General features: G+C 35.2%; 1 protein-coding gene across 1 annotated transcript in view; it reads left to right on the top strand.

The window, feature by feature from the left end:
- Nucleotides 1-22,547, top strand: part of LOC145259671 (E3 ubiquitin/ISG15 ligase TRIM25-like) — a 155,180-nt gene that overhangs the window by 24,074 nt on the left and 108,559 nt on the right. Inside the window, exon 2 of the mRNA XM_080117332.1 lies at nucleotides 2,177-2,261. Within this exon, the coding sequence (XP_079973458.1) occupies nucleotides 2,216-2,261 (46 nt within the window). The 5' untranslated portion in view covers nucleotides 2,177-2,215. The remainder of the gene's footprint in view (nucleotides 1-2,176; nucleotides 2,262-22,547) is intronic.

Genomic DNA, 22,547 nt, shown 5'->3' with positions numbered 1-22,547 from the left:
ATTAATGTTTAGTCTTTAAATATGCAAATGAAGTAATGATTTGCGGCAATTTTAAATGGTACCTCTTTTATCGTAAATTGAACTCATTAATAAGAAAGAATTAAAATAAAATGGTGAGGTACACCCGGGCTTGAATAGGGAATCATTCGATCCGTAGTCAAATCCTCTACCACTAAGCTATATTGGCAGATTATAATAAATCTGTTTTTTTTATGAAGAAATGATTTCCTGAAATTTTATTGTTTCCCTTGCAGGTGTAACGTAAAATATTCCCTTGTAAAAATTATTCTATTTTATCTATAAGAGATAAAAACGATTTTTAAGATTGGATTTTTTCGATGATCAATACTTATCGGATGAATTTCAGTACAAATCATATCTAAGAACACTTCTGAACATATTTTTTTTTTTTTTTTTACATGGAAGTCACCACTTATCAAGGCCTGGAGGCTACTCAGGGATAAGGGTTATTGTGTGTACAGTAATCAATGAGACAATATTGTAGTAGTCGTTAGTAATGGAGATCTGAAAAAGTGTCTTACTTAAGGGGGCGGTTTATCAGGAACTTGTTTATGTTGGACTTGAAGACATCCAAGTTGTAGTCAGGTAGGAAACAGGCAAACGGAAGAGAGTTCCACAGGCATGCACTTCTAAGAAAGAAGCTTTGTTCATGGAATCTATGTTTTAATTTAGGCACAGATGAAGAGTGGGGAAAATTACTGACAGTGGTTTCAGCTAGACAGGTGTTTTTCCTGAAAGATTGGCGAGGGGAGACCAGAGATTGGAGCTCAGACGAGCACTTCCCATAGAAATCACAATAAAACAAAGACAGGCTCGCAACGTCTCTTCTGTGGGAGAGAGGTTGCAGGAAAGAGAAAAGGGCATCCCCCACTAGGCTAAAAAGTCTATTTTGTACTCTGTTAAGGCAGAATAGGCTGTTTTTAGCAGCTCCTGCTCAGATATGGCAGCAGTACTCAATCTTTGGAGGTACTTGGCTTTTATATAAATAGAGAATTACATCAGCAGCAAGATATCTACTGGAGTGATAGAAGGATCCCACCATCAGTGACCTTGGTTTGATGTACATGTTCCATTTCAGATCAGGAGTAAAGGTCAATCCCAGAAGCTTGTCAAAACATAGAGCCTCCCCAAGATGAGAGCCACCCATTTCAATTGATGGCAGATGGAGATCAGAGTGTTGATGATGTAAAGATAGAAGCTTGGTTTTATATGCATTAAAAGTAACCAGCCACCTCTTCCCCCATTGTACCACATGCTCAAGATCAGAGGAGAGAGAATCAGAGAGAACTTTGTCATTTATGGCCTTTGATGTGTTGCCATATATGGTTGTGTCATCAGCATAAATGTCAACGAATGATTTAAGTATGTGTTTTGGGAGATCATTGATGTAGATCAGAGATTTTGGGCCCAGGATGAACCCTTGAGGGACACCAGCATTAATACTGTGGGCTTCTGATTTCTGCCCATCAACCACTACTCTTATGAGCCTATCAGAGAGAAATGATTTCATAATTGAGAAAACATTTCCAGTTATACCGTAGCTGGAAATCTTGTGAAGTAGGCCTTTATGCTATACCTTATCGAAGGCCTTTGATATGTCAAGAGCAATTGCCATAGAAAGGAAGCCTTTGTCAAGAGATTCACTAATCCTATGAGATATAGCCGTTAGCACATCTGCTGTAGATCTAGCAGAACGGAAACCATATTACATGTCACTAAGAAGGTTATTTCTGCTGAGGTGGTTGACTACTTCTTTATTTAATATGGATTCTAGCAACTTACTCATGACACACAGGAGACTTATTGGTCTGTACTGAGAGGGAGATAAATTAGCTTTGTGTGAAATTTGAAAAAAAAAAAAAAAAAAAGGCTCAGCTGTTTTGGAACCTATGAAGAAGGAATTCACACACACAGTGACTTTTATATAGTAGTAGAGATTTCAAATAATTTCCATTTTGGCCTTTTAGAAAGGCAAACATTTTGTTTCAAAGCACAATTGTTCAGATTAGAAAATTGATTTAAGCTTCAAAGGTTTCACAGTAAATAAACCCGGAGCTTTTTCCCCTTTTTATCTTGCTTGATACATTTTTGAATTTTTTTTTTATATTTACTGTTTTTTTTTTTTTTTTTCCATGCCGATCTTTTTATTTTTCAGGAAAAATTGATCCACCACAGATTTTTGGGAAATATCAAAATGTCAGAAAAAAACAAATTTTTTCATGTGAAATCTGCATCGGTTGGTGAGTGTTCAATTTTTGCATTTTTTACAAAAAAAAATATACTTTTTCCAAAGGTTCAATTAAAATTTTCTTTTATACTTATAAGTCATTGCTTATCAAGGCAAAAGGTCACTAGAGGGTAAAAGTTAATAAAATTGTCAATTTAAAAAAAAATTTTTTTTTTTTATTACACTTTCACCCCAAACAAGGCACATTGCCACTTTGGTGTAGGGGGCTACTATCAGGGGCAGCAACTACTGGGGCACTATGTTGGGATTTGGGCAGCAAGATGTCGGTTCACGTTACACTTGAACTTCTGAATGTCAGTACAGTTGGAGAAGCAGGGACCTGGAATGGAATTCCAGAGTCTAGCGGTTCTGGGAAAGAAACTACTGGAGTAGAAAGATTTTTTACATCTAGGGATCTCTACTGCGTGGGGGTGGGATTTAGCTGCCTGTTGGGTTTGTCAAGGGTGTCTACGTCGTGGGGGCACAAGTGACTGCAGTTCGTCAGAGCATTCACCATTAAAATACTTGTAGAACAGGCAGAGGGATGCAACATTTCGTCGATGGGACAGAGGCTGAAGCTTAGATGCCAGTTCAGGACCTATCAGATTGGCGACTCTCTTTTGAACTTTGTCTAGGAGCGAGAGACTAGCAGCAGATGCACCAGCCCCAATGTGACAGCAATACTCCATACATGGGCGAATAGTGGCCTTATAGAGGTACAGGATACTTTCAGGTGTCAGTAGTTTTCTAGCACGGTAGAGAGAGCCTACCTTCTTCGCAGCGGCCCTGACAATGTTTTCAATGTAATTGTTCCAACTCATGTTTCCTGTGAACGTTAGGCCAAGGAGTTTGAAAGATGTACTCTCAGATAGGGAGTCATTAGCCATTGCTATTGGTGGCAGAGAAGGTTTCTTGTAATTATTGAAGGAAACCAGTTTAGTCTTGGCAGCATTGAATGTGACCATCCATTTTTGTCCCCATTCCACTACAAATTGGAGGTCATCCTCTAGTGTTTTTGCCATTTCTTTAGTTATGTGTTCATTTGTTTTTCTGTCATGCCTGTTATAGAGTGTGGTGTCATCAGCATATATACCCATTTCAGAGAGAATTTTGTCAGGGAGGTCATTAATAAATATTAGGAACAATAGAGGTCCAAGGATAGACCCCTGAGGCACTCCCGCATTTATATCATATTGTTTAGATGTATGACCGTCGAGGACAACCTGGATTTTTCTCTTCTCTAAGAAGGATTTTATTATGTTAAGTATTCTACCAGTGATACCGTATGATCTAATTTTCCTGAGAAGACCCTCATGCCATACCCTGTCAAAAGCCTTAGATATATCTAGAGCTACCGCTCTGCCCTCCTCCGCTTTGTCCAGTAAATGGTATATACGTTCAGAGATTACAGTGAGGATGTCTGCTGTGGAACGGACTTGTCTAAATCCATATTGTTTGTCAGTCAGAAGTTTAGCATCTCTAAGGTGCTGGACTAGAGCATGGTTAATTATGGTCTCAAATATTTTGGCAAAGAGTGGGAGGAGGCTAATGGGGCGATAATTTGATGGGTCAATTCTTTTGCCAGAATTCTTGAATACTGGTACCACAGAAGCAGTTTTCCAACTGCCCGGAAAACAAGATTCCTTAAGGCATTTGTTGTAGAGTTTGGAGAGAACTGGAGCTACTTTGGCTGAGCACTTTTTTAATAGCACAGCTGGGATGAGATCAGGTCCACATGCTTTTGAAGTGTCAAGGTTTTTTATTATGATAGCATGCACTTGAGTAGAGGTGATTTTTAGATTGTCTAGCGTGGCGTCTGTCCTCAAAGGAAAGTCAGGCAGGGGGTGGTTGGAAGGGTCCAGTGTGGAGTTAGAGGCAAACCGGCTGGCGAGCATATTAGCCTTGTCGGTTGCTGAGCAAACAACCTCGTGATTGTTGGTTAGTTGGGGAATTGTTGATTGCCCATTATTTACTACACTGGTGTAGACTTTCCAGAAGTCACGAGTTCCTAATTTTTGTGCTTCGATGTGTTTTTTAGTGGTTTCAGTAAATTCTCTCTTAGTTGTCGCTATTTCTTAACGTTACATCTAGCTTCTATATACTTCTGTCTGTTTGAACTGGACTTATGTCGGTTAAATCTGCGGTATGCATGCTGCCTTTGAGCAATGGCAGTTGCGCAAGTCGACGTAAACCATTGGGGAGAGTGGGGCTTGCTATAAAATTGAATGTGTGACAATACTATGAGAGGATTTGAAACAATTGGTGAAAAGGGTAGGATTTGATTATTTATGAGGACGGCTAAACAAGTATTTGTTGACATTGGACTTGAAGATGATTGTTGTAGTCAGAAGAGAAGCACTTCCATGGTATTGTGTTCTTGAAAAGAAGCTCGATTCATGCAAGTCCTGTTTGATTCTGGGTACACAGGAGAATAAAGGAAAGTTCTTTGCAGTGGTGATAGATGGACGGGTACTTGCTGTGAAGATATTACAGGAGGGAGGTCAACCATAATGTATTTGACTCTTGTACAGATTGAAGATGGAGTCAGGAATTGGTTACTTTCTAAGTCGGAAAAATCATCCTACCATTTTTCTAGAGACATTAAAAAAAAAAATTTCTGTAAAACTTTCATTTTATGTCGGGAGTGAAAATCAGGACCAGACAACAAAACCAACAATAAAATATTTCCAAGATTCATCGTTTTTGAGTCAATAGAGAGCAACACTCCAATCATTAAATTATCCCCATTCATCCTTGAAAAAAAAAATTAGATCTGTAACAAAAACCACATCAATTAAGAAAATAAGGAATCACACACGTATCCAATAAATTCTTAGCAACTACACTCCTAAACCAAAACCATATCCACAACCTTAAAATAACAGCTTACCCTCACACCACTCTGAACTCCTCAAAGGGCATGATAAAAAGCCCAAAACTTTCACTTTGTTCACCAGATGAAATTAAAAGTAACTTAAGGGAACAAGACGCCATAGACGTCCAAAGAGTAACAATAAAAAAAAAGAACCAAATGATTCCAACGAACACCTACATCCTAAACTTCAACACCCCCCAAACCTCCTACTGAAATAAAAATCGGATATTTAGTAGAAAAAATAGAAGTTAATATACCAAATCTTTTGTGATGTCACAACTGTCATAAATTTGGCCATCACAAAAACAGATGTACCAAACCACCAACATGTAAAAACTGTGGCGAACTGGGAGAACACATTAATTGTGAAATGCCATAAATGTGCAAACTGTAAACAAAAATGCACAGCTGACTCAAAAGAATGTGAAGCTTGGAAGAAGGAAAAACAAATAACTACAATCAAACACATCAAAAATCTATCATGCCCAGAAGCAAGAAGGTTAGTTGAGAATGCATCAGACTCACCAACGTATGCAAACATAGCTAAAATGACAAATAACTCGATTTCAAGACAAAAAAAATGGCACAGAACAATCTGATTGTATTGATGAAAGAATTAAGATTTCTAGTAGAAACGTTAAAGGAAAATTTAACTAGATTACCTAAATGAGACTTAAAGGAAAATCCCAATCCAAGAATGATGAAACTGAAAACACTACAAACCAAACAAAACAACAGCAAACACCATACTTACCCAATACTACTATCAAACCCAAGGATCTTTCACCCACCAAAACAAAATCCCTTAAGAAAAATCAGTATAACAAACAGAATTGTGCTGGTTGAGGATGAAAACAAATTCAAACTAATCAAAATCAAGAGTCAAGAAAGATACTCAACACAGAGAAAATCAAGAAACCCAAATAAAAATGAACCCGAAAACCTGGAGATCGAAAAATCTCATAGACACTCCCAATCTAGATCCAAACCAGAAATAACACCAGATGAAGTACCAAACCAAAAACCTTAAATAATACAAAAAAATTAAAGTGAATAAACATTCACAAGCACCTACAAGACCTGCAAGAAAGATAATAGAATACCAAAATACGCAGAGGAATAATAATCAATTCATAGATAGAAATAAAAAACACAACAAATCATCCAATGGAATTGTCATAGGATAAAATCAAATTATACCGAACCCCTTATTCTTATTTCAATTTTCAACCCAGCCATAATCTGCCTTCAAGAAACTTTAAAGCAAGAAGATAACATCAATATAAAGAACTACTCTTCTAATCAGAAATGATATACCCCACAGCAAAATAAACATAACCAACAAACAAGCAATTGCCATTAATGTCACCTACATAAAACAATGACGGTATGCTCTCTATATATCCCACCAAATAATGGCAAAGATAAAAACGAATTGAAAAAATTGATTGACCAATTACCTAAACCTGTCATCCTATTAGGAGACTTCAATAGTCATAACATGCTATGGGGATGTAAAGACACTAATAAAAAGGGCAAAACGTTGGAAGAGTTTATCAACGAAAATGATATATGCTTCCTCAATGATGGTACACCTACACACATCACCCCATCTAACGGAAATCATTCAGACATCGACCTAAGCTTATGTGACCACCCGTCACTGTATATGGACTTTAATTGGAAAGTACATGACGACACTTGTTGCAGTGACTATTTGCCAATATTGATAGAAAGTCCAAAATTCAACAGTGGAAAAACTTCCCCGATGGAAACTAAATAAGGCCAACTGGCAGCCATACAAAGAAAAATGTAGGTATAGCTTGAATCACATAGTCAAACAATGTCACAGTAAAGTTTTTTACAGAAACATTACTAGAAATTATAAATGAATGCATTCCTAAAACCTCATCTAACAAACACCGCAGACCCTGATTCGATGATAAATGTCGAGAATGCATCAAATTATGAAAAGCGGCCCTGAAGAAATTTCACAAGCAGCCCACGACTACAAACCTGATGGAATATAAATTAAACAGAGCTAAAGCTCATAGAGTAACAAAGGCAGCTAAAAATGAATGCTGGAAAAATTATGTCAGCAAATTAAATTCCTCCATGGAACCAAGAACAATATGGGAGATGATTTGAAAAATTGCAGGTAAACATCAATCGACACCAATTAAACATCTCCTTAAAAATAACTCCAGAGTAACTGCTAAAAAGAACATAGCAAACTTACTAGCCGAAACCTTTTCCCAAAACTCATCTGATCAAAACCATAACACCAAATTTATAACAATCAAACAAAATGCAGAACAATACAAACTAAACTTTAAATCAAAAAACCTAGATTACAATAAACTGCTTATATTAACCGAATTAAAAGATTCTGTTAAAAGATCCCACAACACAGCTGTAGGATCAGGATCAAAGTCCATTGCGAATTCTTACGACAGCTCCCTACAGAATCAATAAAATTACTATTAAAAATTTACAACAAATTATCGACAAAAGACAAATTCCCAGACTTATGGATAGCAATCCCAAAACCAGGAAAAGACAATTCGAACCTGCAAAACTACAGACCAATCTCATTAACTAGCTGCTTGTGCAAAATAATGGAAAGGAGAGTAAACGATAGACTCGTTTGATATCTAGAATCCAACAATCTTATTTCCAACCTAGAATGTGGTTTCCGTAATAAAAGAAGCACAACTGATGAAGCACCTATAAGTGAAGCATTTATCAGGAATGAGCACATATCAGCAATCTTTTCGATCTAGAGAAAGCCTACGATACGACATGGAAATATGGAATATTGAGAGACTTGCATAAACTAGATTTAAAAGACAGACTCCCACAATTTATAAAAGGATTCTTATTGGACCGCAAATTTAGGATCCACATCGAATTCGCTTACTCAGACACCATAAACCAAGAGGTTGAAGTCCCTCATGGTAGCATACTATCCATGACACTATTTAATATTAAAATGAACAACATAGTGAAATGTTTGGAACCTGGCATTGAGGGATCTTTATATTTTAGATGACCTTCTACTGTATTCTAAAGGAATCAATAATTGCTATTGAAAATATCCAAGAACACACACTGACTGAAACCCCACCCTGGATTCTCAAAAAAAACGAAGGTAATACTAAAATTAAATGAACTTTCTAACATAGCAGAGAAGTGGATATTCTGTCCAGCGTGAGCGAGGCTTGTTGGATAATCAACTGTAGGGAACACAGTGAAAAACTTCTCTAACACGGTATAAGGGGTGGAAAGATAGAATGGCAAACGTGGCCCTTATGTTGCGAATCGCTCAGGCAAGATGGGAGTGGAGAATGAAATATATATGTCGCCAATACGTAACAACTTTAGAAGTAAAATGTTGTTCTATTGGGAATTAAGGTACCAAATTTAGTATCTAAGACTATGTATCTGTAAATAGAATTATGAAGTTAGTAGATACCTTGGAAAATAGTGCTGACCACCAGATATAGTAGAAGAGGTTTTCTGTGGTTCCCCAAAATATTAGTAGAGTAAAAAAAAAAGGTTAATGCTCAAAAAGGTGTAAGGCCTGAGATGTGAAATTTTTTTTTTTTGATGTAACCTGAGGAAAGAAAAGCTGCTCTGTAAAGCCAGGGACAATGATTATCCGTGTTGATAAGGCAGATGACGGACCTTGAATTTTTTTGTTTGGCTGATTGCCCAGGATTTTTTTACCATGTATAGTGTCGACAGGAGTAAATGATGCTCCTGAAATTGAATTTGGGTTTATTAAGAAGCCATGTGGTCACAGGGACTGTTGACTTTCAAGGGCGCAAGGATTAGTGTCACATAGTGTAGAATAATCAAAAGAACTGTAGTAGTCAATAACACACAACAATAATAATAATAATAGCAGCAACACTTACCAAGGGTCCAGCTTATGCACAAGACAGACACTAGATTGAGCTGGACTGAGGGCTTGTATTTATGTACAAGCATATCCAATCAGGTGATTCAGCCAATCACAATCCAAAGAATAGACTGGCCCATGTGTGCACAATGAAATCTCCCATTGTGCCATAAATAGTTCTCCTCATTTCATTTGTCAAGTTATCCACAACTTGAACGCTGACCGAAAGTCCACTACACAATCCAATACATGGCATAAATTGTGGATGTAATTTTATTTATTTATTTATATATTATTATTTATTGGATTATGGTATGACAGCCTTCTTTGCCAACGGGGTGAGCATATATGTATTTCCTTCTTAGTTTAATGTGAGTAGTAGTAGGAAAATGTATGTCTTTGCCATAGACCTAGCACTCAACATTTTAGAACAAACATAAGAAATTCCTAATACTCTTAGATTCACTTTCTGTACTAACATCAATGAATAACAAAAAACTCGAAAACCCTCGAATCATTAAACTCCTAAACAGAATCGACTCATTATCTAAACATAAAGAAAGAATTATATGCTACATCCCAAGCCACATTGGAATAAAAGGAAATGAAAGAGCCGATTTAACAGCCAAATCAGCTCTCAACCTGAATCCTGAAACGATAAACATTCCATATACTGACTTTAAACCCAAAATCAATGAACTATTTTATGCAAAATGACAACAACAATGGAACAAGAACACAAATAACAAATTATACCAAATTAAACCCGTTCTGGAAAAATGGAAACCAACTACTAAAATATCAATAAAAAAACAAGTTGTCATATCCAGAATTCATATTGGTCATACAAAACTCACACTACTACATACTGAAACAAGAGCAACAACCACAATGCCTATTTTGTCAAAATGCCTATTCTGTCAAAAAACTTGCACCATCAAACACATTTTCGTGAAATGTAGAGCCATTGATAATGCCAGAAAACAATATCTTAAATCCAACAATATGAAGAACATGTTCAAAAACAAACACCTGGATCAAATACTTTGAGAGTAACAAGACGTTTTTCAAAAAAAAAAAAAAACAAAAAAAAAAAAAAAACAATTACTCTACAAAACGACTCAACTAAACCGTATGGATAAATATTCAAAAACATAAGAACCTTTTTCTAAACTATTGAATTACTGTAAAGGGTTGATATGCTGTTAAACAAAAATAAACAAAGAAACAATCAATCATGTTCGGTCATGTTATTTGGTACTGAAAATGTTTGCTTAGAGATGACATCAACACTAGCTATGAATCGAGTGTAGAGAATTGATAATTCTTTGTTTAGAAATCCAATTCTTTTATGAATCAGGCAATTAGCATTCCTCACGCTCACGCACGTATATTCCTATTCTTATAAAGTTAGGTGTGTTTGTTATATTTATGTTTGCATTTACAAATTTCACACCTAAACTAATTAACTAATCATTTTGAATTTTAAAGTACAGGTGTAAGGGGCCTAAATTTGTACTATATTTAGTTTTATTGCAAGGGTAGTAAAAGATGGTGAAAGATCTTTGTGAAAATTTAGATACCTTCAATTTTTGTGAATTTTTAACAATGTATATTAGATATCAAGTAATAAATATTCCTCAATTTTCAGTTTCATTTAAGTATTTTAAAGGATTTTTAGGCGACATAATATGAGAAATTTCATCATGAATTTTTGAAAACATTTAGGAGAGATAAATCCTTGTGAGAGCACAAAATAATGTGAACCATTTCTTTGTTTATTATTATTTTAGACATCGATTTTTTAGAAACGGGTAGAGTTGTTTCTCCTGTTCCAAAGTTCGAAAGATGAAAAAAAGAAACTCTTCCCTACATAAAATAATTTGGTAATCGCAATAAGTTTCTTGCATGAAAAAATAATTTTGTGTAGACAGAAAGATGTTTTGTTTTATTTTTATATATTTAGAAAATAAATAAATAAAACATTTACGAGTAAATGAAAAGATCTCATTTGTTTGTTTTTATTATTCTTGCTTTCCGTCACCCTGGAAAATCTCATCAGTATGCCCCATATTTAAGAATTCAGGTGATCGCTCATCTCCCTCTCAGTACAGGTCAATAAGTTTCCTGTACGTCATGAGTAAGTTGCTGGAATCTGTGTTAAATAGAGAAATAATCAACCATCTCAGCAAAAATAACCTTCTTAGTGACACGCAATATGGTTTGCGTTCTGCTAGATCTACAGCAGATGTGCTTACAGTTATCTCAATAGGATTAGTGAATTTCTCGACGGAGGCTACCTTTCTATGGCAATTGCTCTTGACATATCAAAGGCCTTTGATAGAGTATGGCATAAAGGTTTACTCCACAAGATCTCCAGCTACGGTATAACTGGAAATGTCTTGTCAATTATTAAATCATTTCTCTCTGATAGGTTCATAAGAGTAGTGGTTGATGGGCAGAAATCAGAAGCTCTCAGTATTAATGCTGGAGTCTCTTGGGTCCATCCTGGGCCCAACTCTCTTCCTGATCTACATTAATGATCTTCCAAATCACATCCTTACATCATTCGTAGACATTTATGCTGATAACACTATTATCTATGGTAGCACATCTAAGACCATAAACGATCAAGTTCTCTCTGATTCTCTCTCCTCTGATCTTGAGCACGTAGTACAATGGGTAAAGAGGTGGCTTGTTACTTTTAATACATCTAAAACCAAGCTTCTATCTTTACATCATCAACGCTCTGATCGCCATCTGGCATCAATTGAAATGAATGGCTCTCATCTTGGGGAGGCCTCATGTTTTGACAAGCTTCTTGGCTTGACCTTTACTCCTGATCTTAAATGGAACACATACATTAAATCCGTTGCCAAGGCCGCTTGAAAAATGGTGGGATCCTTCTATTGATGCAGTAGATATCTCACTGCTGATGCAATTCTCTATCTATATGAGAGCCAGGTACGTCCAGGGATGGAGTACTGTTGCCACATCTGGGCAGGAGCTGCTAGAAAGGACTTATTCTGCCTTGATAGAGTTCAAAATAGACTTCGTAGCATTGTGGGGGATGTCCTTTTCTCTTCCCTGCAACCTTTTTCTCATAGAAGAGATGTTTCGAGTTTGTCTCTGCTTTATCGTTATTTTGATGGCAAGTGCTCGGCTGAGTTCCAATCTATGGTCCCCCCTCGCCTGACTTTTACAAGAAACACCCGTCTAGCAGAAAAGACTATCACTAATTTCCCCCACTTTTTATCTGTGCCTAAACCTAAACATAGATTCCATGAAAAAAGCTTCTTTCTTAGAACTGCATGCCTGTGGAATTATCTTCCGTTTTCCTACTCTACAGCTGACTACAATATGGTTGTCTTCAAGTCTAATGTAAAGAAGTTTTTGATGTACCGTTCCATATAATTTAACAAATTTACCGAATTTCCATTAATGATTACTATATTGTCCAATTTCTACTGTACACTCTTTAACCCTTATGCTCGAGTGGCCTCTTGGCCTTGATAAGTGGTGATGCCTATGTAAAAAAAAAACCTAAAAAACCGACTATACAGAATCTTTGAGCGTTCCAGGAATTGACCCCCCCCAAAAAAAAAAGAAACAAGTCGAAATTTCTTTTATTTACAAAAAAACAAAACAAAAACAAGCCAATAAAAGGAATTCCATTTTGTTCTTAAACTTTTCAAACACGTTAATGTTTATAAACGTTATTATTTCTACAGTAGGCAAAGTCGTTTGCAAATTAGCTTTTTCCTTTATTCGCGTTTCAGGTTGGAGTCTGCCTACACGGCTATTTTGTTTTTCCGGCCTCTCAGCATGCGCTGCTATTTTTATTGAAACAAAGGTTGTTTTGATTCATTTATTTTTCATTTTATTTTTTTTTTTTTTGGTAGGGGTGGGGTCCAGCACACGAGCAACAAAAACTGCTCAATATCTGGTGAATAGCTTCTTCTCTTTGTATCCATTCTGCTGAAATATCAGTTGGAGAGGGTATCATGTACTTCTTTTTTTGGGGCGATTACATTTAAATGTTTTTATCCGTTCTTTTATTTTTTAAATTGTTGTGGGGAAACAACGTTGCTCATGATGAAAATGATTAATATCCTTAGTATAGCAGGTTTGTTCCAAATAGAACTTCATGTCGACCCAGGCATCGCCAGGTATCCATGTTAGTATATATATATATATATATATATATATATATATATATTATTAAATATTTAAATATTCTTACATGCATGAAGGTCCTGGATATGAACTTAAACTATATCTGATGGTGAGGCCCCAGCTTGCGGGCTTTGAGGAAGTGTAGCCACCCCTTAATTGCCATTGCTCCCAGTTCCACTCTGACCTGGAGTGGTAATACCTGTTAAGGTCCCAACTATGGGTTAAATAGAAACCGACTTGAAAAAAAAAAAATATATATATATTCTATTAAAAATTTTTTCTTCAAAATCACTGGATTCAGCATTAAATAACCTGAAAAGGGTTGATATGCCATAAAACAAAAACAACCAACTACATGCATAAAATATATCCATGAACACATGTTTGTGTGTATAACCCATTGTCAGCATGGATAAAAATAAAAGGGAGGTAATTTTCTCTTCACTGCTTAGGAAGCGAAAATTAAATACAAAAAAGCAATGGGTCAAAACTGTTTATGTATTGCTAAAAATGACAATATATATAATGTGCGTGTGTATAGTGTATGCATGTATATCTATATGTATGTATATAAGCAATTAGATTAAACTGATAGTGTGCATATTTGAACAAGTTTTATTTTGCTAACATTAGTGTGCACAATATTTATGACTTGATACACTTATCAGCTTGGATAGGTTGAGACGGCTCTTTTTAATGACTTCAATAAATTATAACCTGATTGATTGTTATCCAGGTTTTCATCAAACAATCAAATTATTTTTGCCAATAAAAAAATTTGTAAACCAAAATTTATATTCCATTTTTTATTATATTTATTTATTTTTTTTTTTTTGGGGGGGGGGAGCACTTTTTAAGGAAAAAATCATTTATTAATTTTATTTATTGCGGACTTTTGTCCTCATCTTTTCTTAGTTGTTTCACAACATTTCGACCAACTATTCCTTTGGCCTTTGTCAGGTGGTAACCGCGACGGATAAGAACTCTGAATCTCCTGACTGCATTCACTGCAATTACTGCCTTCTGTAGTTGTTGTCGTCTCACCACGGTTTGGGCAAGTAAGCCTCTGGCTGGCTTTGGGTAGGATTTGAAACCGCTATCTTCAGGCAATTTTCACCTGGAACCGTAGAGATTCAACGTCTCTATCAACTGCGCCATGGGCTCCGAAGGGCGATCAAGGTTGAATTTTTTGGTCTTATAAATTCATGTTTATTTATTATCTGATCTTCCATGGTTGGGTCCATACCGAATGGTATATATCAGGGTTGCGGAGTTGGATGGTAAAAGTCCGACTCCTAGAATTCCTAGGATGCCGACTCTGACTCCGACTCCTTTTAATATCTGCGACTCTGACTCCCAACTCCTTGACTCCTATGTGGAAATCTATTCTGTAGATCTATATACCAGCCTCCCACATCTACTCAGCATGCATTTTATAATTACTTTTCATGTATATCATTTTTGACACTTAACATTCACTTGTATGTTAAATATACTCACATATACACTATACCAGCTTTATTTATTTACTCACGTCTATCTCTAACAAGGCATATCACCACTTGGACGTAAATGGTTACTATTTGGGACCATGTCTAGGAAGGATTAACAAGATGTTTATGTAACATTTTAACTTCTGCATATCAGTACGACCAGGGAAGCAGGTAGCAAGAAGGGAATTCCAAAGTCTGGTATGTTCAAGGGAAGAAACTATTAGAATAGAAAGCTTTCTGGCATCTAGGAACCCCAACAGTGAAAGGGTGAGATCTTATTGCTAAGCGGGTTTGTCAGGGATATGTAAGGCGAGGGGGCACAAGTGCAACGAGTTCATCAGAACACATTCCATTAAAATATTTTTTAAACAGGCACTGTGATGCAACATTGCGGTGATGAGACAAGGGCTGGAGCTTAGTTGATAAAGTGGGATCGATTAGATTGACAACTCTTTTTTGGACGCTATCCTAGAGGGAGAGGCGAGTGATAGATGCACCAGCCCAGATGTGGCAACAATGCTTCATGCATGGGCGAATGGTGGCCTTGTAGAGGTGCAGGATATTCTCAGCTGTGAATAGCCTTCTAGCTTGATAGAGAGAACCCATCTTCTTTGCAGCAGTCTTTGCAATGTCCTCTATGTATATGTTCCAGTTTATATTGCCTAAACTATGGTCCCCCTCCCCACTCACCAAAACTAACTGAAAACACTATCAATAGTTTCCCTCACTCTTTATCTGTGCCTAAACCTGAATGTAGATTCCATGAAAAAAACTTTCTTAGAACTGCACACCTGTGGAACTCTCTTCCATTTGCCTGCTTTACAGCTGACTACAATTTGGTCATATTCAAGTCCAACATAAACAAATTCTTGATGAGTTGTTCCCCTTAACTAATTAAAGTTACCAAATTTCCAGTACTAATGATTACTACAATATTGTCCCATTGACTTCTGTACACTCATTAACCCTTATCCTCGAGTGGCCTTCAGGCCTTGATAAGTGGTGACTCCTATGTAACAAAAGGAAGGAAAAGCTATAAAGGGCTATAGTTCCATGGGTTGTTTCTTATTGATTTATGCCCGTTTTTTTGGAGGGGAGATAAGATTGTAATTCCGGATCGATCCCGGAATAATCCAATTACTAAATTCTAATAGATTCAGGAATGGATAACTATCAGATTACAATCCGATTGTTATCCAATGTAATCCACAGTAATCCTACTCAAAGGTAGAATTTTCATTGATCATGTGTGATGTGACAACCAAAACGAAAATAGCTGTCCAGACAGGATTTACAGTGATCCGATAGACTCAAATACCTTGATGAAGTAGAAGCATTACAGTACAGTACAAAATATATCTCCAAAAATAAAAGCAAAACCATACAAAAACTGCTAAATTGTGCAAACTACTGCTTAGGAAGCAATTAAATTATTGCTTATTCATCAAACCTGTTTTCCTGCTCTTATTTACTTATGCTGCTTCTTTTTGGAAATCATAATTTATCATTCTATGACTAAGTGTAATGTTTAAATACAAAACCTATACTTGCCACATGTATATTGTTACTGATGTAGGTTACTTAAATTACTGGCACAAGTGTTATATCTAAATGTCTGCTTTAAAGTGATAATACTTTGCCTCCAAGACACTTGCCTGTCTGTTTTGTATGATAAACATTAAAAATCCTTACACCCCTAAATACTCCCTAAATTCCTGTATGTCTATATTGTATATTAATGCTGTATTCTTGTATATCATCTCTTCTGTTCCAACTGGACAAAAAAAAAACAATTGCTCTTCTTCCCAAACTGATATAAAATCACATACTTTGCATATAACTTGGGAGGAGGGTTTAGCTTCCGGTCCTAAACTTTAGTAGGCTGACCCTTTAAAAATCGATAAATACTAAACATCTATAGACTTCTATTGCTAAGGCATGCATTAGCTTAACCTATATTTATACTCTATAGAATATCTATAAAATAGATACCTATTAGCCACTGTTTGTGCCCAGATTATAAGTGATATATATTAACTAGCTACTATATCTTTCTTTCACTTAGATGCGATAAAGTACTGGTGATTATCTTTACATGAAAACTAACACTTAAAGCACATTCCGAACTCTGAATCTCTTGACTGCATTCACTGCAATTACTGTCTTCCGTAGTTATTGTCGTCTCACCACAAAGGCCAGAGGAATAGTTGGGCGAACTGTGAAACAACTAAGAAAAGATGAGGATAATAGTCCACAATAAATAAAATTAATAAATAATACTCATCTCAACAGTGAATTCCAATTGAATAACATATAAAAATCATTTAGTTTTGAAATTTTTGTAAAAAAAAAAAAAAAAACACTTGAGGAAGCGAAGGAAGAAGGAGGAGTTGGTGAAGCAGTTGTGCAAGACAACAAAAGAGTGATTATTATTCACCTTTAATGTCTTTTAAAAGTTTTTGACATCTTATAAGATTATTATTGTTAAAAATGTCATTTTATATTTAATGATAGCATTTTTAAAAAGTGAAAAATTACATTTTTCTGTGTATTAAAAAAAAATTATACCATTTTGATCACTTTTAACTTCATCAATACGACTGGATTGTTTGTATGGAGATACATTCCAACTTTGACCTATCAAGGTTTTTACCTGGCCATCAAATTATTTACTGCAGAAAGAAACTTCACATTTTTTAAAAATTTTTAAATTTTTATAGAAAACACACTTTTGACCATTATAACTTTTTACGCCTTCTCCTTTGACATATTTCAGATTTTAGAAAAGTTTTTAGTTTATTCTTTAATGTAATCAGAACCACTATAACAAAACATAGGGGAGACAGATAACCTAGAAAGGGCAGTAACTCGAATGGTTCTTCAGAAGTTGACTAGGTGGCAGCCTTCTTGATTATTAATCAAGGATCTCTATTGTCACTTCTAAGGCGATGCTGAATTAATGATATTGATCCAAATTCTGACATTGTTGAGTGTTATCCCAGACGTAGGGTTAGTTTTGGGAGTAATAAAGAAGCAATCTAATTGCTGTTTCCTTTATGTTTGAAAGAGTTAATATTTTCAGGGTTTTTTTTGTTTTTTCTTTTTTGTGTTTCTTTAGGAATACACACTTAATTTTAATTCTCCATCTTTAGTTTAAGAGTAAATAGTGTTGTTTAATGTTCTTTTATTAATGACTTCATGAAATGAAAGTAAGAAAAGAATTTTTGATAGGAACTAAAACTTTAACGGACCCCCCCCCAACCTTCCTCACAATCAATTGTTCATATTGCCCCAAATTACTGTTCTTTTCAGGTTATCTGTATTCCTCAACGTTTTTCCATGGGGTTCTGTTTAGATTAAATTGTATTGATAAACTAACCCCTGCATTTCTAAAAACCAAAATACACCCCCCCTCCAAAAATAATCTAGAAAAATCAACTTTTACCGTTGTGAAAATATTCGATTGACTGAAAAGTACTTTTAATATCTTTGTGAAAAAATGTTTCTCTGATGCGTCTCAGTATATGAGCAAAAAAAAAAAAAAAATTGCTATGTTGAAAACCTCTAACCTTATCAAAGATCCTCTCTTCCACTTCCCTGTGTGGCAATTTTGTTTTTTTTTTTTCTCCATTATTCCCATCAAATGTTATTGAACTGATTTGGGATTCAAGTAGTTTATTTGTTCTGCATGAAGTCATTCTTGTTGGTCACATATTTGTTAGCATGCAAGATTGAAGGCGTTTACCACTGAGACGAAGAGCAGCAAGGCTCCGCAGTTACATGCAGATCGGGAAAGGTTTCATCCAGAACATACAATGGAATGGCATAGAAGCAACATTGCGACTTTTAGTCCATTGATTTGTGGTTCTGTGCCCAACATGTCTTTGCTTGCCATATACAGAGGCATAGACGACCAGAAGACGATGGATCCTGATGATGACTTCTAGGTTTTCACTAGAGTCCTGTTAACTTTGTAGCACTGGACCTACCACATTACCACTACCACGGTGAGGAAGAGTCAGAATTTGAGGAGGTGGTGTATTCAACTAGTAAGGAGGTTTGATTCTGCAGCAACTAAATTTTTTTTCTGGTATTAACTTGTGTAGACGGATTCATTTGAAGTGTCATGAAATTATACTGATTATATATTCGTAGGTCATTGCTGTTAAGCCAGTTGTCGATGCAAGCATTTTTGAGATTTTCACATGCTTGCACTTATTGTCGAGTTTCTGCAGACACAGAGGTGCAAGCAACTATAAGCTGTCTATTCTAAGCAGACACTATGTTGATTTCTGTCATCATCCACAGTTGTAAGCAATTGGCCTAACCTTTGTTATTTCATGTGTGTAGATTGCCTTGACACAAGATGCGGTGAACTTATTTGGAGCCAGCTCAACCCGCCCTTTGAGAATGCTATTACAATTATTAACTTGTGTGCACATCAAAACTGTTTTCTCTTGTGGGATATCTGATATTTCGTTACTAATAATGAGCCATCACTTATTGAGGCCAAAAGCTACTAAAAGATAAAAGTTAATAATGAAGAATATTATGAGAGGATTGCAAAATATTAATGGAATGGACAAAGTATGATTACTTATGATGACGGTTAATAGCCAGTATTTGTTGACATTGGAGAATGCTGCCATGTTGTAGTTTGCAGGGAAGCAGTTTCATGGTATTGATTTGATCCTTAACAATTTCAACTGGTTTGTTCAATTGTAAATAATTATTAACCAATAAATAAATAAAACAGATGTGTGCCTGTGTGTAAGTATTTAACAGATAAACTTTTAAACTACTGATCACATAACACTGAAATTAACAGGTAATAGCAATCATACACAAATTGAATAATGTGTACAGACATATATCGGCAAGTTGAAGTGCAAACTGTTTATTTCAACTTGCCGATATAGTTTTACTTCTTTCTGTGCATGTCCAAATTCAATTCATTTCTTCAACTCATTTAATGTTAAATCTTTCTTACCTATCTCTTGGTAGCTACATCAGTAGTAAACATGGCTGGAGTGCTAAATGTTTTGGCTTTGATTCTAGCTGATGGCACCCAAGTAATTTTTTTTTTAAACTTTTGAAATCACTACTGTATATTAGGTACAATATAATATTCGATAGAGAATTGGCTCTGTACTAATACATACAAAATTAATGCATGAATTAAAATATATTTAAGCCTATTTTATGGCCCCACAAGGCTGGGTGTCCCCCAATAGTCACTAATAAATTTCCAGCTCAAAATTTAGCAAACCAGTTTTGATGTTTGATCAATTTCAACCTTTTTTCTTAAAAATCAACAAATAATTTATTTTGGTCAATTTTTTTTTTTTTCTTTTATCATCATATTCAGTTTAATGTCTATTTTATATGTTGGCATGTGTTGGATAACTGTTAGAAATTGAGTTCCACACATGACCTGTCTTTTACTAGATCTTTATTTACTCCTATTTCTCTCAAATCCATTCTAATCCTTTCTTCCCATGTTTTTCTTGACTTTCTCCTATGAACTGATCCTGCTACTTCAACTGTCCTACATCTACTAACCCCCAAACTCTCATCTATTCTCATTTATCCAATAAAGTATCTCTTGTTCACATCTCCCTGTACTGTCCATATTAATCTTCCTCTGAGGTCATCAGATCTAAGCCTTTCAAGATTCATATTACATATCCATCATATGATTCTAATATCATGTTTTTCCATGCAATACGTAACCTTAACCTTGACTAGCAAATTTTCCCTTCCATACATCATCACACTGCATTACACATGTTTGATAGGCTTCTATTCTTAACCCTTTACTGCCAGAATTTTGACACACAAACATAAACAAACCCCTCATTCACTTGTTGAATCATGCACAGACCTTACTTTGAAGACCAGTTGGGATGACAGGCCAAAAGAGTAAGAAATATTTCCTATACAGGTGTTTTTTGAAAGGTGACTTGAAAGTACAATTTGACGGTAAATGGTTAAACCAATAGTCCTGTTGAAAATATTGCTGATTTCCTTGCATCTTTAATAAACAAAATTGTGCCAATGTTTTTTGCTGGTCTGATAATTGTGTGAATGAAATCAAGTGATGTTTTCAACAAAATTAATCAAAAAGTAAACATTCTTTTCCTTTCCATATAATACTAAAATTCTGTGAATCTTGTATGTTTCTTTGGATTAATCAGACTACTGTTCTTATCTTGAACCAAGTAGAAATCTTAAGTATTTTGTAATTATATTTTTACTAATAATATCTGTGGAAGAGAAAAAAGTAAGAGAGACAAAAAAAAAAAAAGAGGAAGAGATATTTGATAATATATATAACAAATAGTTACCCAACAGATCATGGATGATCTAGTACTTACGATAACAGAAAAAGGTATGATTTTTTAACATTTTTGATTGCTATTCATGAATTTATAGATTAAGAAAACAAGTCGGTATGAAAAAAATCAGAAATTGTTTTCATATTGGTATTAGAAATGAATTGGTAACACATTTTTCTCTGCAATCTGTTACAAAATAAATACAAAGATTTTTTTTTGTTCAAATTGATTTTGAGAAAGTATTGCCCTCTCACCCTCTCTCTCTCCCTTTCTCTCCCTCTGATACACTCATACAGCCATGTTGCTGCCAACATTGGATGATAAATTCTATTGATTGGTGGAAGCCAAGAACACATTCACTGACTGTACTAACAAAGATTTATTGTTTTTTTTTGTTTTTTTTTAATATCCACATTGTGATTATTTACCTGTGTCGATTATTGTCCCTTTTGCCTGGTCTATCTGATCTGGCTGGCGAAATGCACTTACCTGTTGTTTAATTATAGTTATTCGTTGGCATTCAGGTAAGAGCTTATCAATGTCTAAGAAATAAGAACAGCAAAGATGTGTGGAGTTATGTGAACAACAACTTGGACACATTTCCATACACCTGAACCACTTGTACTCAAAACTGATGTCCTTTACAATTTCTAAATTCTAATTTTGTGTTTTCTTCTCCCTCTCTGTTAGCTATAGATAACATTGTTTGGGAACCAACACATATGCTCAGTCGCAAAGGAGACAAAGAATAGGAAAGAATTTTAACTTGCTTTTTCTTTGTAACAACAGCATTTATTTCCTCATTGTTACAGCATTGACGTCCCCCACATGATCGTTTTCTTGAGCATCATTCATACCTCTAACATGATCTCAAACATTCTCCACATCTCTAACATGATTGTACTCTTTCTCGTTTTTTAAAGTCTTTTTTTTTTTTTTTATCAGTGACGTCATTTTGCATAAATGTGCATATGCATGTACACGCTATGTTACATTTGTATGGATAGGTGAAAAGTGCTGTCTTTCCCCGAGAGCTGGATTTTTTTTAAGTAACTTCAATTTTTCTATTTTTTTATTTTTATTATTTATTTTTTTTAATGATTTTTGTACACTTTTTGACTTAAGTGATTACGTGTGGTTTTACAATCTTGCTGGTTGTTATTAGCCTTACTTTTTAGTTAACAGCCTTAAAAGTTAGAATTGCCTTGAAATGTGGGATCATTTCAAATTAAATTTATCTGAAACTGATCCCCCACTCTAAATTCTCAAGTAAATTTTTTTTCCTATCAAATTTTCCAGAGTGTTCGCACATACTTGCCTAAAAAATATAGAATCACATTTTTTAAAAAATTTTTGGTGCAGTAAGTGATTTAGCTGAGGGTGTTAATCTATAAATTTCTTTTGCAACTTTAAAGGTAGTTTCAATTTTTTACCATGTGAGATGTTAAGTTTATTGAAAGTTTGAAAATTGTTCAGAGATTATAATGAACTAACAACTGTTGGAGACTTCAGA

This window comes from Euprymna scolopes, chromosome 35 (assembly GCF_053919585.1).
Source record: "Euprymna scolopes isolate OS-2025 chromosome 35, ASM5391958v1, whole genome shotgun sequence".
NCBI lineage: Eukaryota > Metazoa > Mollusca > Cephalopoda > Sepiida > Sepiolidae > Euprymna > Euprymna scolopes.
This window is presented reverse-complemented; position numbering and strand designations above follow the sequence as displayed.